This window comes from Eucyclogobius newberryi, unplaced genomic scaffold (genome assembly GCF_026437365.1).
Source record: "Eucyclogobius newberryi isolate DKJ021-1_F unplaced genomic scaffold, fEucNew1.0.hap1 SCAF_8, whole genome shotgun sequence".
NCBI lineage: Eukaryota > Metazoa > Chordata > Actinopteri > Gobiiformes > Gobiidae > Eucyclogobius > Eucyclogobius newberryi.
This window is the reverse complement of record NW_027316500.1, coordinates 32,377,056-32,395,505: the sequence shown is the minus strand read 5'-3', so window position 1 is coordinate 32,395,505 and position 18,450 is coordinate 32,377,056. Positions and strand designations below refer to the sequence as shown.

Sequence of the window (18,450 nt, the reverse complement as noted above, 5' to 3'; positions counted from 1 at the left end):
CCTGCACATGGATCTGTGTAAAATAATTATGCTTTTTTTTTTCTTTCTTTTTAAAGCTTAAGACATAAAACACAGAACAAAACCAGATGCGAAATCAAGAACAAAAAAAACGTAATCACAGACATCAGTCAATATAAACCAGATAAATCAGAATTTTTCAATTTTTTTAATTTCAATTTCTGTAACATTTAGTCCTGACTAAACATTGACCCGCCTCCTGCTGGTGCCAGAGTCAGGACTGAACATGGACCGGCCTCCTGCTGGTGCCAGAGTCAGGACTAAACATGGACCGGCCTCCTGCTGGTGCCAGAGTCAGGACTAAACATGGACCGGCCTCCTGCTGGTGCCAGAGTCAGGACTAAACATGGACCGGCCTCCTGCTGGTGCCAGAGTCAGGACTAAACATGGACCGGCCTCCTGCTGGTGCCAGAGTCAGGACTAAACATGGACCAGCCTCCTGCTGGTGCCAGAGTCAGGACTAAACATGGACCGGCCTCCTGCTGGTGCCAGAGTCAGGACTAAACATGGACCGGCCTCCTGCTGGTGCCAGAGTCAGGACTAAACATGGACCGGCCTCCTGCTGGTGCCAGAGTCAGGACCAAACATGGACCGGCCTCCTGCTGGTGCCAGAGTCAGGACTAAACATGGGCCGGCCTCCTGCTGGTGCCAGAGTCAGGATTAAACATGGACCGACCTCCTGCTGGTGCCAGAGTCAGGACTAAACATGGACCGGCCTCCTGCTGGTGCCAGAGTCAGGACTAAACATGGGCCGGCCTCCTGCTGGTGCCAGAGTCAGGATTAAACATGGACCGACCTCCTGCTGGTGCCAGAGTCAGGACTAAACATGAACCGACCTCCTGCTGGTGCCAGAGTCAGGACTAAACATGGACCGGCCTCCTGCTGGTGCCAGAGTCAGGACTAAACATGGACCGGCCTCCTGCTGGTGCCAGAGTCAGGACTAAACATGGACCGGCCTCCTGCTGGTGCCAGAGTCAGGACTAAACATGGACCGGCCTCCTGCTGGTGCCAGAGTCAGGACTAAACATGGACCGGCCTCCTGCTGGTGCCAGAGTCAGGACTAAACATGGACCGGCCTCCTGCTGGTGCCAGAGTCAGGACTAAACATGGACCGGCCTCCTGCTTGTGCCAGAGTCAGGACTGAACATGGACCGGCCTCCTGCTGGTGCCAGAGTCAGGACTGAACATGGACCGGCCTCCTGCTGGTGCCAGAGTCAGGACTAAACATGGACCGGCCTTATGTGCATGTGCACTCTTCTCCTTTATGTCTTAAACTGTTTTGTGATTTATGTCATTTGTGATTTGAATGCATTTTTTCTCCTGTTGTGAAGCACTTTGAACTGCCTTGTGTGTGAAATTTGCTCTACAAATAAACTTGCCTTTTACTGGACATATGTAAAATGGATAAAATTACAGTCTTGTTTAGTCCTGACTCTGGCACCAGCAGGAGGCCGGTCCCTGAGGTCCTCAGAGTCCGAGTTGGTTCATATGGCACTAACATATCCAAGATGTACTTTGGTGCTAGGCCATGGAGAGACTTGTACACAGCAGAGCTGCTTTAAAGTCTATTCTCTGAGCCACAGGGGGCAGTGCAGAGACCTGAGAACAGGACTAATGTGATCATACTTCCTGGTTCTAGTCAGGACCCGAGCAGCAGCGTTCTGGATGTACTGCAGCTGTTTTACAGCTCGTTTGGAGAGACCAGTGAGCGGCCCTTACAGTCTAATCTACTGGAGACAAACGCGTGGATAAGTCTCTCTAAATCTGGCTTTGACAATATATTTTTGATTTTGGCAATGTTTTTTAGATGGTGAAAAGCTGCTGATGTTATTGATTTGACGTGGCTGTTAAAGTTCAAGTCTGAGTCCATTATTACCCCCAGATTTATAACTTGGTTTGTAGATTTTAGAGCGAGACTCTGGAGGTGACCGCTAACACTTTCTTTGTTTCTGTGGGCCAAAAACGATTATTTCAGTCTTGTCTGAGTTCAGCTGGAGAAAGTTGTTTTGCATCCACAAACTGATCTGTTGGATGCAGTGACAGAGTGAATCTACTGGTCCATAGTCACCTGCCGATAGTGAAACATAGATCTGAGTGTCGTCTGCATAATTGTGATAGGACACATTTTCACTGCGTATCAACTGACCTAACGGCAGCATGTAGAGGTTGAACAGAAGGGGTCCCAGGACTGACCCTTGGGGCACCCCACAGGTCAGGGTCATGTGGTCTGAGACACAGCTACCAATTTCAACAAAGTACTTCCTGTCTTCCAGATAAGACCATAAACAGTTTAGGGCAGTGCCAGTGATGCCCACCCAGTCCTCTAGTCTCTGTAAGAGGATCCCATGATCGACAGTGTCAAAAGCAGCACTCAGATCTAACAGAATTAAGACTGAGGCTTTGCCCGTGTCAGTGTTCAGGCGGATGTCATTTGTCACCTTGACAAGAGCAGTCTCAGTGCTGTGACGAGGTCTAAAACCTGACTGAAAAACATCAAATGAGTTGTTTATTAAGAGGAAATCTGTGAGCTGTTGGTAAACAACCTTTTCAAGAACTTTGCCCCAAAATGGCAGATTAGAGATGGGCCGGTAATGACTCAGTACTGCGGCATCAAGACTGCTCTTCTTTAGGAGAGGCTTTATGACCGCAGTTTTCAAAGACATTGGGAATGTTCCAGATTGAAGCGACATGTTAACTATGTGAGTGAATGGTGCTAACAAACTGTTCAGCACAGACTTTAGAAATCTGGTGGGTAACACATCAAGGCAGCATGTAGATGAACTCAGACTGGTGATGATCTCATGGACAGTTTTGTCAGTTACTGGTGCAAAGTGAGTTAGCTCTAAGTGTCTTAGTGGTTTTAGGGTAATTTTTTGCATTGTGGGATTTATAGCATTTTTAATGCCCTGAACTTTGTCATTAAAGAATAATGCAAACTCATTACACTTGGATGTGGAAATGAGTTCTAACGGCAGCTGAGCTGGAGGGTTTGTTAATCTGTTTACTGTGGCAAACAGGACACGCGAGTTGTTACTGCAGCTTCCAATTATTTCAGAGAATTTTTTTCCCTAGTTCTACATAAAATGAGGTTGTACATGTTCAGCTTCTCTTTGTAAATCTCTTTTTGAACCTGGAGCTTTGACTTGCGCCATTTCCGTTCGGCCCTGCGGCACTCCCTTTTCTGTGCCCTGACCCAATCATCATTTCTCCACGGCGCCTTCTGCTTATTTTTAACCATTTTAGCCTTCATAGGGGCGATGGTGTCCAGAACGTTCAAAACACTAGATGTAACAGCAGGGCCGGCCCAAGCCTTCAGGGGGCCCTAAGCGAAAACATTTTTGGGGGCCCCTCACCACGTCATCAGAATCAGTTTTATTGCCATTGTCAGTAAACAATTCACAAATGGAACTTTCTTCAACGCAAACAAAGCGCACCCAAACTCCAGGACATCTGTTTGCCAGTTAGTTTATTCTCAACACCTCACAAACTCAAATATTGATAACTTAAATCCCACAATGCAACTTGGTATTCCGCTGACATCACCTCTACTCCCTGTACAAATAACACACGTCCCAGATATGTTTTTGGGCGTATTTGTGGGCGTTAAGGGTCTACAGCCACATTAGCAGTTTAAATTAATAAACAGGGGGGTCTGGGGGCCCTCCCCCAGATATTTTCAGACCTTTTTTGGGTCTTCTGGTGCATTTTAATCTGGTCCAGCCAGATAAAGTAAGAGTAAAATGTTGAGGTTGTAATGCTATAAAATGATGATGTGATGAAACTGTGCCAGGAGAAAATGACTAAAGCCAGTTATTAATACATTAGTGTACTTAATTACTCAATACAATATTGGCTATGAAAAATAATTATGGTCAAATTGATTCATTTGAACTGAAAATGTAGAAGTAATAGTTATCCTTACTAATTTATCTTTTACAGCTCCCAACTGTTCCTTCGTGCCAAAGTGACAAAACAAGTTATATTAAATTAAACAAATGGCATAAGCATTGCTTGATTAACAATTAACACTGATAAAACAAACATGTTACTCCCAGAGAATGAACAGAACTAGAAGTGAAGGTCCAAACCTCACTATAGTGAAGAGACTGCGTTTCTGCAACTTTGCCACTTTTGTATAAAAATATATAGTATTATTCTATAACAGACGTAATTTTAATATGTCTGGTTATGTTTCACTATCAATTCATTATAATTTATAACAAATAGTCTAATGATGCTTTTTAAATAAATTGAAATGTTTTATTGCTCTATTAAAAGTTAATTACAATATAAATGTTTGTTCTGATCAGAACATCACACACTGGACTCCTGCAACTTTACGTTCCTCTCATTGCACGTTAAGAAGTCAAAGTAAAACAGACATCACGAGTCACGATTGATCTCACACATGGTGATGTGAGAGAGAGGGACGCAAACTCAAACCCGCTCATCTCTGACTGAGGCTGCACAGGGGCCCGGGACAGGGGCCCGGGACAGGGGCCGCACACTGTTCACTCCAAAGTCTCACGTCAGAGGTTCTGGACGAGACGGTGCTCGTCCGGACCGGATCTCCGCCTCTTAGTGACCCGGGGCATAGACGCCCCTCACCGGCCTCACCTGCAGCTCACACTACCGGGCTGGTGTAAATGTTAAGCTTATTATCTTTCATTCAGACATATGTGACTCGCCACGGGAATTGTCGGACCATGTCGGCCTCGGTGAAACTGAGAAAAACAGCATTTTACTTTTTTTTCCCCAAATTTGTGATTTTCATTTTTTTGCAGAATGTGCTAGTTGAAGTTATGAATAAGTCCCTGTGTGCTTCAGATAACACTATTGGTTGTCTTAAACGTATACATTAAGCTGTTAAAAATGTGGAGTTTTCGGGTCTTTTTCCTGCTCTCCTGGGGGCGTCACCTTTTTCTAGCCAACGTGTTGTTTACATTTTCCACCAATCAGCTGTGATCCGCATGGCTACAGCTGCGTGCTCCGTGTTTTTCTCTCATTACTCCAGACCGTCTGCAGAGCACAGTCTTCAGAGCTTACATTTCCTGGACTACATTGCAACGGAACTGTTTACTCAGGTACACTTTTACTTTACTACTAAATTATTGCTTTAACGCTGTGTTTTAAGGCAGTCTCGTGATCACTTTAGAATCTTACTTGTGTGCTGTGGAGCTAATGCTAAGCTAACATGTTGCTTCAGTGCACTCTGCAATACGGGCTTAATGTGACTACTTGCTGTTATCACCATGTTATCGGGTTATTTTTCGGCGTGGGTTGGCCCGTGGGTTGTGTGGGTCGTGCTTTGTGTCTGTTTTATGGTGCTAAATCGGCTGTTACCCCCACAGCCCGGAGCTAAACGCAGCTATTCGGAGCTAAGTTGTAAGCTAAACTTTGCTATGTTATCGGGTTATTTTTCGGCGTGGGTTGGCCCGTGGGTTGTGTGGGTTGTGCTTTGTGTGTGTTTTATGGTGGACTAAACCGGCTGTTAGCGCCACAGCCTGGAGCTAAACGCAGCTATTCGGAGCTAAGTTGTAAGCTAAACTTTGCTATGTTATCAGGTTATTTTTCGGCGAGGGAAGAGAAAAAAACTACAACTCCCGATACCACTTCTGGTCACGTGGCTTACGTACGTTGTACATCACGCACGCACTGCGTCACTCGAACCAATCACACGCTTGCCTGGCCATTATCAGCTTCCTGTGTGTCTCTCTGTGCACGGTGTTGGGAGAGACACAGGACGGCTGAACCAGGTAAGCTTTGCGACTAAAACACCCGCTTTTAATCACTTTAATGTGCGCCGGTTTTAAACTCGAGTGTATGTTTATGTTTTGGTGTGCTGTTCTGCAAGTGTTTTGCTTTTACGAGCAGTGTTATCTCAAGTGAGCTAGCTAGCATCGCTAGCCGAGGGCAGATGTCCCAATATCTCCGCGTTTTGCATCTTAAATACACCGTTAACGTCACAATGTGAACTGTTATCTGTGAAGCGTGTTATTCCCATATTACTGTTAACCCTAATCCTTTTATCCCCCTTTTCAGAATTGGCAAAGACACCCTGACTGACATGACCTGTCTCTACGTGAAGTCTGCTAAGGAGCGTGGTAAGTGTAAAACATTATTTTGTTGATTTTCGTGTTTTAATGATTAGAGTATAATTAACCATAAGCAACATCTGTTTTTCAGGTGAGCCTGCAGTTTGTACATCAAGCTTCAGATCACTGTGGAAACAGCTTCTCCCACACATCAGAAGCTGCAGGCCACGCACAGATCATCAGATTATCAAGCGAGCATACATGAAGACCAGGGTTGACACTTTGGAAGACATCGCTGAGGTTAGTTTATATTATTTGACTACTGTAATGTGTAAACATTAGCCTGGCAAAACTTCAGTGCTGCTCTCTGCTTAAGATTTGTTTCTTCTGTTCTCATTTTTTTACAGTGTCGCCCTTGTCATCAGGTAGTGGAAAACAGCTCTCCTAAATCTCACCTCAGTATCCCACAGCTTGTTGGAACGGCGGATGGCAAAGTGTTTGTCAAGAACTTGGACTGGCAGAAGCATCTGAGTCCCTTCTTCAGACGGCTTCCAAAGATCAAGAGTTATCAGCACTTCAGGTATTTATATTGAAACTCTCACATTGTGTTAAAAAAAAAAAAATAGTTAATGAGTGTTTTATGTGAAATAGTTAGCCATTTCTTAAATGTCCTGTTATTTGTTTACAGCTTTGATGCCAAGAGCCGAGAGTCACAGCACAGAAGAGTGCACAGACGAAGAAGAGGATGAGGATGTGATCTCTGATGTAATTGGACTCTGGTGGTGTACATATCATATTACCTCATATCTCATATATTTAAAGCCATGGACCCGTTGCAGTTCGTATACCTGGCCCTGGCATCTGTTTATAAGAGTTCTTCTATTAAGAGTGTTTTTTAAACTTCCTATAAGTTACTGTCCTTTCCCCCTGTATCTACTGCGTTGTAACATTAAAGGCTATCTTATCTTATCTTTTGTTGTTTGTGTTGAATCATTCAGTGCACCATTGTTGGTGAATCACCTGTGAATTATGTTTATCGACAAATGCAATGAACCCTATTCTCATTCTGATTCTTTGATTCTATTCAGGGCCTTTTGTAATCAAAGTATTTCCATTTTAATATAGTAACTTCTAATTCTGATTCAAGTCCAGTTACCATCAATAACAACACTCCTCTTGAGTCTTCAGTGACAGCTGTAGGGGGAGGTGGTGTCAGTGTGACAGGGGGGAGGGCTTATCTCAATGAGATGCAAATGAGCCCCCTGTGACTCTGGGCTCACTCCGGTGAGAAACTTTGGAAGCCGTTTTCTCAGTGAATGGGTTTGAGAGTTGTATACAATCAAATGACCACAACTTACTCAAATATTATCAGATCTACATGAGAGAGACATCATTGGAAAGCTTTGAATTCACACTTTCAGAATCTGTGAATAACTCAAAATGTCTCCGGGTAGACATGTAACTGGATTGGCCACGTTCAGTCACATATTATTGTGCGCGGGGCAGAGCTCTCGTCGCCTTCAGCCTGATCGAACTAACGTGACAGAATCGTGTTGTTTCAAACAGCAGCATTAACCGTCTCTTTGTAAGATAAGTTCAATACCTGGAGAGTGTTGTTGAGTTTGCAGTTTCTTTACATCGTCAAGAAGTTTCTTCTTTAGTTTTTCGGCACCAGGAGATATATTCCTCTGGACATGAGGACCACGTTCTGTTATGTTTATGTTTTGCTCTCGTTCTGCTCGCGCACAATGAAGTTGCCCAATCAGCGCAGGTTTGATGTCTTGGTTGCCAGATTGTCATTACAAATAAATGCGGTTTGTGCGTTATATGTTACCGCTGTGTGCGCTGCCGCGCCAGCAGCGCTACTACACCAGTGGCGCACGCTGCGCTTGCACTTCTCATAAGACGGGTTGCCAGATTAGGGGCCCTATTAACGCCTCGGGGCCCTACGCGGCTACTTAGTTCGCTTGTAGGCTGGGTAACAGAGTTCAACAAATCATTTACATTAGAACATGAGAAATTTTCAAAGTTGATCATTTCCATAAACAGTGCACCTTGGCCATCATTTATGTGTCTCTTCCTGAACAGCTGCAGGACCAACCGGTGGATTGGGAGAAACAGACAGACAAACAGTCAAAGAAGACAAGAATAGCTCTTCTATTAAGAGTGTTTTTTTTTTTTTTTTATAAGTCCTCTATAAGTTATCTGTTCCCTCACTTCTGTACCTACAAAGGCTTATCTTATCTTAAATGATCAGACAGAGCAGCATTGACCACATTGACATTTGATATATTTACCCCCTTTGTAATTATGAGATCTAGAGTGTGCTCTCTGTTGTGGGTGGGGCCACTCTGCTGTGGTTGGGGCCACTCTGCTGTGGGTGGGGCCACTCTGCTGTGGGTGGGGCCACTCTGCTGTGGGTGGGGCCACTCTGCTGTGGGTGGGGCCTCTCACATGCTGAGTAAGACTGAAGGTTTCAAGGACAGCATCAAGCTCTTTAGTGTTTCTGTCGCGTTTCTGTCACAAATATTATCCACATGCACATTGAAATCACCTGTAATGACCAAACCATCAAAGTCTGTGCCCACGACTGAAACATCTCAGTAAAATCATCAATAAAACGTTTGCAGTGCTGGAGAGGCTTGTATAAAACAATGAAGAGAATGGATGGAGACCGTTTTAGCTCCATTTTAAAGGATACATACTCAAATGATGAAAACACCCCAAAAGACAACCTGCGGATAATTATTTAATCTCTAAAGACAGCACAGACTCCACCCCCTTTTTTGTTTTCTCGTGTTTCAGATTCAAATTTAAAGTTGGGTGGAGCAGATTCTATCAGAACTACATTTCCTGTGTTTTTGTCAAGCCATGTTTCAGTTAAAAACATAAAATCAAGATTATAAGAAGAAATACAATTATTAATTAAGAGTGATTTGTTACATAAGGATCTGACATTTAGCACAGCAAGTTTCAGACTAGTTTCAGTGGGACTGGGCTTTATCTTTTCACAGGGAATATGAATCACATTTCTCAGATTGGGCCTGGCTCGCATTTTGTTTTTCCATCTGTGTGATGATGTGACTACAGAAATAGCACTAGGGGGGGCTCTTTTTACATAGGGCCCCGGGTTGGTTTTGATTTCTAATATGACAATAAGTCCCGGCAGCGCTGAGACCCAGTGCATCCTATTTATGGGAGATACCAGGTGAAAGGCGAGGGGGGATGGGTGGTGGGGCTTTTGTTGGTGTAGTCGGTGGGTAAGAGTTTATAAGTGTTGACATAACTCTTGATCTTGCTATATTGGGCGTGAGTCGACCCATCCTAAGGCCCCTTCAGACCGCGGCGTCAAAAGCATCCAGTTTACATTCAAAGTCTATGTAAACGCGCGTCGAACGCCTCCTGCGTTTTCCGCGGCGCGATTTCTGCGTTTTGCGGCACAATACCTGCGTCCAAAGCGTTCGCCGCCGACATGTTCAACTTTGTCCAACTTTCTGCAGCAAATGCGCCGCAGCAGCCAATCAGAGATGACGCTCCAGTGACATGCTATGCACGACCCGGAAGACGACAAAAAACAAACCCTGCAAGATAAAAATGAATCCTTAAGACACAGCTCTTGGAGCAAATAATGATATTGACTAAACTCTGCTCTGCTCTGAAGTATATGCGGGTCCCAGACGGGCCCCGGGGCCCATCGCCTCCGCTTTTGGACTTTGTAAAGTTAATAAACCAATGCCAAGGTCCAACATTAAACTCCATTTACACCACGAGAAAAGCAACACAGCACAACTCCTCCACTGAGCATGTGCAGGACGACTCGGACGCACGTCTGCTGCTGAGTGTATTTTACGGACGTGAGTTCGGGGCGTCAAGAACGCGCGTCCAGGGCGTCTGTCTTCAAATGTACAGGCGTCCAACTTCTGCGTCGGGTGCGAATTTGACGCCGCGGTCTGTAGGTAGCTTAAGGCCTGATTAGATCGGACATTTAAGATGGCTGGGAAGGCCCCTGGGTGAGGGTGGAGATGAGAAGGAGAGTTAGGAATCTTTAGTGGGAGTAGATGTTTCAGTGGGAATCCAGGGCTGCTTTGAGGGCAGTGGATGATGACAGGGATGCTGTCGGGCCTGTCACAGATGGGTCCAAGGCCTTTGATGAGGACCCTATGGGATAGAACTGTACTGACTCCTGCGCCGGCCACGGTGAAGATTGTTGTGGTGCTGTTGCTGATGAGTCCTTTGCTGGAGGTAGTGGAGGTGAATGTGGAGCAGCTGGAGCTGAATCCTTTTCGGGTGGTGGTGGAGCGGCTGCTTATAAATTCTTTGGTGGAGGCTGAGGTTGTGGTGCTGTTGATGCTGAAACATTGGCTCGGTCACTGGTTGGAGCAGGAATTCTTCTCTCATTCCTCTCTTCTCTACCTATCTGCTCAGGACCCTGTCCAGGCCTAGTCCAATGCCTCAGAGTGTGGAGCAGGTTCTCTGTCAGCACCCTCTGCACCCTCACTCCACCTCTGCACCCTCACTCCACCTCTGCAACCTCACTCCACCTGTGCATAGGTGATGGCCATTTCTCTTAAACAGGTCCTCTAGTTTCCAGAATAGATAGAAGTTCTCAATGTAGTGCAGTCCTCTAGGTGCACACTCTTGGTCGCCCTCAGAGGCAACTGCTGTTGTGATTTTGGGCGTTACAAGAATAAATTGAATTGAAATTGGACTAAAACAAAGACTATGCTAGATTAAATCAGCTGACCATTAGGCTTATATTATAAGCTCGTGCCTGAGGCTTATTGACAGTTTGTGCTTCACCTGAAAACGCCCTGGTGTCAGTCAGAAGGAAAAACAAATGTGGTTAATTGAAAAGGCTGTCTCCATGCGCCGTGGTTCTATGAACATTTCTGAAAAGGGTTATGTTAGCTTAAACCTGCTGGACTAGTGGCCACTTGGAACTGTGGCACTATCACTGCACTGTAAAAACAAACTGGTCGTGTACGGCAGACAGGGACCTAAGGCTTCAACAAAGATCAGATTTGATCACACTTTTTGCATATTTTCCATATTTTCAGATCATGGATTTTTTGCTCTGTAGAAAATCCTTCAGATTTCTTAAAACAGCTTTTAAATTTTGGCGTGCTCAGCTCCACTCTAGCATCTCTCGCTCTGATTGGTCGGAGCGGTCATGTGGCAGAAGAGCACTATTGTCTGTGTTTGGTGGCCTGGGGCCCATAAAGAAGCACTGGGGCTGGAACTGATGAGAAATCTATTTTTGACTCTCTGTCCTTTGTCACTCTTTAAGCATCCAATATTGATCATATAAAATCATTCTAGTATATAAAACTAACATTTACCAACATTTTTGGTTTCAATAAATATTTTTTAACTGTGATGCAATATAAGAGTGAAAACATTCTTTCCTCTGTGTACGAGTGCTGCTGACTAGGATTTGTTCCTCTAGAACAGGGGTGGGAAAACTACGGCCCGCGGGCCACATCCGGCCCGCAGTGCCTTTCAATCCGGCCCGCCAAGCTTGTCCAAGTAATATTAAAAAAAAAAATATATATATATATATATATATATATATATATATATTTTATTTATTTTTTTTTTCCTTTTTTGCCCTCAGGCATCTGTCTGCACTTGTATCCTTAAAAAAATATGACGTTTAATGAATTAAATAATATATTCAATAGCCTGTATTTGACAGAAAAGTGATATTTTATTTGACATTTAATTTTTGGGATTTTTTTTTTTTCACACCAATGATCGCGGGCCGGCCCTCCGCTACTTGCCTGGATTCGAATATGGCCCTCGGAGGAAAATGATTGCCCACCCCTGCTCTAGAGGAGCATTTAAAGCTAGAAACACATTGTGTAAATGCCAACAATTTTTGTAAAGTCTTGAATACAAAAGATTGCTTCAGGAAGGAGGTCCAATGGTTTCCATAAGGTCTTTGTATAATTTACTTTTAATAACTGTCGGATCTATAGTGTTCCAATGACGACTACGAAATGGTCTGTTTTCAGTGTCTGAGCTGAGGGTGGTTCTCTTTGGAAACAGCTGGAGTCTCAGGAGCGTCGTGGGAAACCTGTTGTTGAAAGAGACAAAGTTTGAGGCCATGAAAGAACCTAAAACTCTTATGAGACAAACTGGAGAACTGCAAAAGAAGAAGATACATGTCATTAACTCTCCAGACCTGCTCCAGCCCGACCTCACTGCAGACCGACTCACAGAGTTAGTCACAGAGATAGCACAAGCCTCTGCCCCTGGTCCTCATGTGTTCCTGCTGGTTCTACAGCCTGAAGACTTCACTGAGCAACACAAAACCAGACTAGAGTGGATCCTGGAGAGGTTCAGTGGTCAAGCCTTTGACCAGTCTCTGGTGCTGATGTCGATGCCCAGAGAAGAGACTCCAGGCTTCATGGACAAGTACATGGATGTCCCACATTTAATGGACATGATCATCAAATGCAGATCTCAATATCTTTGGATGAATATAACTGAATTTGACAAAAAAAATACATTTCAAAAATAAAATCTTGCTAACAAAAATAATCAAAATGGTGAAAGAAAAGAATGGAAAACCTCTGCTCTACGAAACATTTGAGGACCCTGATTCTGAACCACGGGCACCAACTGAGAAGAAACAGCAGTCATTTTTTGTACGAGTTGCAAAGGCCGGTAAGAACAGACATCACATTTCAAGAAACTAGCTTCTAATCATTGAAATAACTCAACTAAATGCTTATTTTGCAGGAATCAAGGCTGTTCTTCCACCTAAAGGTAAGTGGCCATCATCACACAGTAACTTTTAGTATCTTTTTCCAGACTTTACAATTATGCTGTTTGGAAAAAGTGATGACAAAAAGAAAAAGCTCTCTAACTTCATGATTGGAGAACATTCTAAAAAAGTCTTTGGGAAGTGGAGAAGGAATCGTCTGACAGTCGTGAGGGCCCCAGATCTGTCCAGTCTCTCCATGGAGACTTTGAGAGAAGAAATAAAGAGACATGTGACTCTGTGTCATCCAGGACCCAATGTCCTGCTGCTGCTAGTGAAGCCTTCAAGGTTCAATGAAAGTGACAAAGAAAAACTTAAGTTCATTCTAAATCATTTTGGTCCAAACGCCTTTAAACACTCCATGGTTATTCTCACTCACAATGAGAATCATCTAAACAGATGTGTGGACGATCTCATTGGTGACTGTGAAGGAAGACATTATAATATGTCAGAACAAGATCTAGATCAGTTAATGGAAACGATTGAGCTCATTGTAGATAAACATCAGTCCTTCCTCACCTTCACTGAAGAGAAGAAACCATCTCTGAACCTGGTTCTTTGTGGAAGGACTGAAGCAGGAAAGACCTCACTAGCTCAGTTTATTTTAAAGCAAACAGAGTTCCCTGCAGAATGCCAAGGGCAGTGTGTTAAACATCAGGGAGAAGTGTGTGGGCGTTGGGTGTCTCTGGTGGAGCTGCCGGATCTGTCTGGAAAACCTCCAGAGGTGGTGATGCAGCAGTGCCTCCAATGTATCTCCCTCTGTGGTCCTGATGGCGTCCATGCCTTCTTCCTGGTTCTACCTGTGGGTCCCCTTACTGATGAAGACAAGACTGAGCTAAAGCTCATCCAAGACGTGCTCAGCTCTCAAGCTCAGCTCTTCTCTATGATTCTGTTTGCCGTGGAATCAGATCCTACTGCTCCAGCAGTGGTTAAGTTTGTCAGAGGAGACACAGATGTCCAGAAGCTTTATGACCGCTGTGGAGGAGGATACTTTATCTTCAACACCAGGGACCAGCAACAGGTCTCTGAGCTGTTGGATTATGTAGAAGCATTCAGGGCCAAGAATGAACCAAGAGGATTCACAACACAGACACTGGTGATGGCCCAACATCAGGAAATACAGGATCTGAAGTCCATGAATATCGTCAGAAGTAAGTATTATTGCAATACATTTATGGAATAGATATGTTGAATATTGTATATTTCTTTTTCCTTTTTCATGGTCATTTGTTTATTTATTACTTTTACAGGCAAGGATAACCAGAGGCCTGACTGCTTAAAGATTGTGCTACTCGGTAAAACTGGCTGTGGAAAAAGCTCTTCAGGAAACACCATTGTGGGAGAGAAAAAGTTTACTGTTGAACTTGATCGAAATTCAGTCACCAAATACTGCAAAAAAGTAAACACAACAGTTGATGGACGTTGTGTTGCAATAGTGGACACTCCTGGATTGTTTGACACAAACTTGTCCCATGATGACATCAATAAGGAAATGGTGAAATGCATCAGTCTGCTGGCTCCTGGACCACACGTCTTTCTGTTAGTCATAAAAATTGGCAGATTTACAGACGAAGAGAAAGAGGCAATACGACTCATAAAGGAAAGCTTTGGGAGAGATGCTGATCGGTTTATAATTATTCTTTTCACTCATGGTGATGAACTGGAAGAATACGATCAGTCCATTGACGATTACATAGAGAAAGGACATTACGATTCCTTTAATCAGCTTCTCTCCGACTGTGGGAACAGGTTCCATGTGTTTAACAACCGGGAAAAGACAGACCGCACTCAAGTCCAAGAGCTGCTGCAGAAGATCGACGACATCTTGAAGGAGAATGGAGGAAGACACTACACCAACGGCATGCTGCAAAAGGCTGAGGCGGCCATCAAGAAAGAAACAGAGAGACTGCTTCAAGAGAAGGACCAAGAGATGAGGAAAGAGAGAGAGAAGATGGAGAGAACATTTAAACAGGCTATGGAAGAATTAAAGCACAAAATGGACAAACAAAAGGAAGAATTTGAAATGGAGAAACGACAAAGAGAACAACAGCTTAAAGAAAAGATTAAAGAAGAGAAAGAGCAACAGAAGAGAGAGCAAGAAAAGAGAGAAGAGGAGGACAGAAAAAGAAGAGAACAAGATGAACTAATGCGTCAGGAATGGGAACAGAAATCTAAAAAACTGGAGGAAAAAGTTGAATTAGAAGAAAAGTCAAATGAAGCCATTGAGTCTAAACTCCAGGAGAGCAGGAGGCAGAAAGAGCAGTGGGAAAAAGAAAAGGAAGAATGGTGGGCACAACGAGAGATGGAAGAAGAAGTGAGACGACAAGCAGAGCAACAACAACAAGAACAATATGAAGAAGAACGAGAAGTATTAAATAAACTACTTAAGGAAGAACAACTTAGGCGTGAACAAGAAGAGAAGAAGATGAAAGTGTTAGAGAAGGAATATCAAACAAAACTCGAGGAAATGGAGAAGGAAAAGGATAAGTACAAAGAAGAGGCCAGAACCAAAGCTGAAGAATCAAATGAGTTTGAAAAGGAACTCAACAGTAGGAAACAGGATTATAAGAGAAGTGTCAAAGATAAAGATGAAAAGTACGACCTGTTAAAGGCACTCGCCGCTCATAAAGAGCGAGAGAAGATGGAGGCGCATCAGAGAGAAATCAATGATATTGTGAAATGTGTGTCAAACAATCAAGACAATGTGAAAAAACTACACGAGCTTCTAAAGAAACACGAAGAACAGAAAAGTGCCATGAACAAAGAAGAAAAGGAAACACTGCTAAAAGAGCAAGAGAAAGAATTGGAAGCTTTGATTCAGGATCTTCTGAAGCAAAAGGAGAAGGAAAAGTCAAACTGTGTGATTTTATAAACATGTGTCATAATGCATATCCTGGGTTATTACCATGGCATAAACATTATGATTCATATTTGCAGCTCTCGATACTCATTCGATCAATGAGTAATTCATCTAGTCTTTGATTTTTGAAGATTTTAGATCTTCGGCTCCAGTCCCCTGTACATCAGCATTAGCCCTCAAAATTCAAGTTTTTAAGAATCAAGAGGGTTAGGATTGTCCTGTGATTGGGATATGGGTCATCAAATCAAATCAAATCAATTTATTTTTGTAAGGCCCAAAATCACAACAACAGTTGCCTCTGAGGGCCACAGGGAGAAATGAATCAACAATGTCTGTGGTGGCGATGAAGTCAGACAATGTCTGTGGTGGCGATGGAGTCAGACAATGTCTGTGGTGGCGATGAAGTCAGACAATGTCTGTGGTGGCGAGGGACGATGTCCCAGGGTCCTCTGTCCTTAGACTCTCCTTCTCGGCCAGGAAAAACTACAAAAAAAAAAAACCTCTTTGGGAAAAAAGCGTAGAAACCTGGAGGAGTTCCAGTGAAGGAGAGATCCGACTCTCACAGACGGACAGACGGACACGAGGAGACTGGAGCTGGACCCACTCTTCAGGCAGATGAGGGACCGACTGAGGCGAACTGGAGCCACTCTTCAGGCAGATGAGGGACCGTCCACATGGGGCAGGGACCACTTCACCAGGAGAGGGACATCTGGGTCCACAGGTCCTCAGGAGTGAGAGAAAGAAAAAGAAGGCGGTGAACAGTTTGCAAGTGGAATTAAAAAATAAATATTGTTTGATAGCATAAGTAGTCAGAAGAAGAGGATAGTGCTCAAGCTGTCATACTTCCCCCAGCAAAGTTACTCCTAGGGCAGCGTAGCTGAAGCTGTGGGTTTATCTTTCTGTTCCTAACTACTCTGACCATAAGCGAAGTCATGTCATTCCGATAGGCCATGACATTTCATGCAATTAATATCTGTGTTGTTTTCGGTCAAAACCTTGTTAAAAGTAATTTAGTGTAAAGCTTTTGGTTTGGTTTTCTTGTAGATAATTAGCGTGTCGAACTGGCATCTGAGCTAAAGGCTAACCAACCTCAAGTTGAGTTTTCTGAACTTGTGATTCTGGAAAAAACCTTAACCAAACATTGTCTTTTACATAATCTTAATGAGAAGACCAGATAATGTTAAATATGTTAAAATATACTTAAATATGAGGAAGGCCTCATCATTCAGTTGTATGTGAGACAGAGAAGTTTGTGTCAATATCGATGGTTAGAACTAGCATTTCCATCAACGAAAAGGCCTAAACTGATTTAATTTTAAAATTGCATTATGCAAAGATCTATCATGTATTCATTAAGTACAAGTGCTTTTATAGCTCCAACATTCAGTACCTTGAAAAAGATGTGAGCAGGGACACTTGACCTGTTTCCATAGAGACATGTTTAATGATCTGGCACATTCCAGGAAAAGGCTGAAGTAGCTAATATTTATGTTTAAAGTGACTTTTAAAACATTATCCAAACCTTTCCTACACTTAATAAAACTCTAAAGGCCTTTCCCAGTCTGATCTGGTCTGAGTTTTGGCGGTTGGTGGTTTGGAGGATTTGTTTGTAGAATCTGCTTGTGTTTCATCTCATGTGCTCACTCCAGATCGTCCTGTTTGAGCTTCTTCCAATTCAATCGTCGCTCGAATCTGTCTTTCAGTCGCATTTAACGCAAACATAAATCAAGTCAACTCTCAGCATGTGTCTTTTATCTGTGACAATAATGCTCAGCAGTTAGCTTACCGTCATGTTAGCATTGTGTACGGTGAATCCAAATGTAAGGGCCTTCTTTGGCCTAAAGCTGTTATAATCCAGTTCGTTCTGTCTGTGATACCATGTGCTCATGTCGGGTTCAGGACTATGGTTCATGGATGATTAAGTCTCTGCTGTTGTAGAAAGGTTTGTGTTGTTGGTACAATTTGGTAATTGCAGTGAGAATGACTTATAGAAATGTGAAAGGCGGGGCCAGGTGAGGAGGAGTAAAGAGACGAGCTGTCGACCAGACTCGGTGACGGGCTTCGAACTCCAACCATAACCAGATCTGTTTTCTAACCTCATTAAAACCCTGATCCTGAACTTCATCACTTTGAATCCCCAATCCCAGCAGAGCGTCCGGCACATCCATTATCCTGGTTCTTTACACGTCTTATGTTTCTGTAAAGGGCGTGGGTCACACGTCTTCACACACAGACCTGACAGTTCTACTATGAAGCTTATTCTTTCTTCAGTAAATCAGTCTGTAACTGTTAGAACTGCATGTGAAACATATGAACAAATGTGACTGAAAAACAGTATAGTATTATATTGGATACTATAATCTTTGTGAATGTATTTTGTAAATGTTTATTTTGTTTTTAAAGTTGTTTAAGTCGATGTAATAATCCCTCGTTCATCCTAGAGTATTTAACACTGGATCTCTAATATGATCATCTGTTTTAAATGCTTATTGTAAGATGGAGACATCAATGTGTTTGTAATAAATCATGTGTAAGTTATGTTGGTGTCCTTATATGATGTCCATGAACATGTAGGTTCAGTTTTTATGTGCAGTCACCACATTCTGAATAGTTTAGAGTTTAGAACTGAGCTGGAGACATAAATGAGTCGATCACAGATGGAGACACTAGATATGATTGTTCTAGATTTAACTAGTTGTGTGTTAGAGTTAATTAAAGTATTTTTTTATAACTTACAACTAAGTGATACAGAATGTACTGGTTTGCCTGTG

General features: G+C 43.2%; 1 protein-coding gene across 1 annotated transcript; it reads left to right on the top strand.

The window, feature by feature from the left end:
* Nucleotides 1–12,595: 12,595 nt before the first annotated feature.
* LOC140351349 (GTPase IMAP family member 8-like) lies at nt 12,596–15,830 on the top strand. The gene is made up of 3 exons (XM_072437156.1): nt 12,596–12,722; nt 12,798–13,970; nt 14,070–15,830. Exons 2-3 carry the CDS (start codon nt 12,881–12,883, stop codon nt 15,689–15,691), a joined length of 2,712 nt encoding a protein of 903 aa, XP_072293257.1. The 5' UTR covers nt 12,596–12,722; nt 12,798–12,880; the 3' UTR covers nt 15,692–15,830.
* Nucleotides 15,831–18,450: the final 2,620 nt, after the last annotated feature.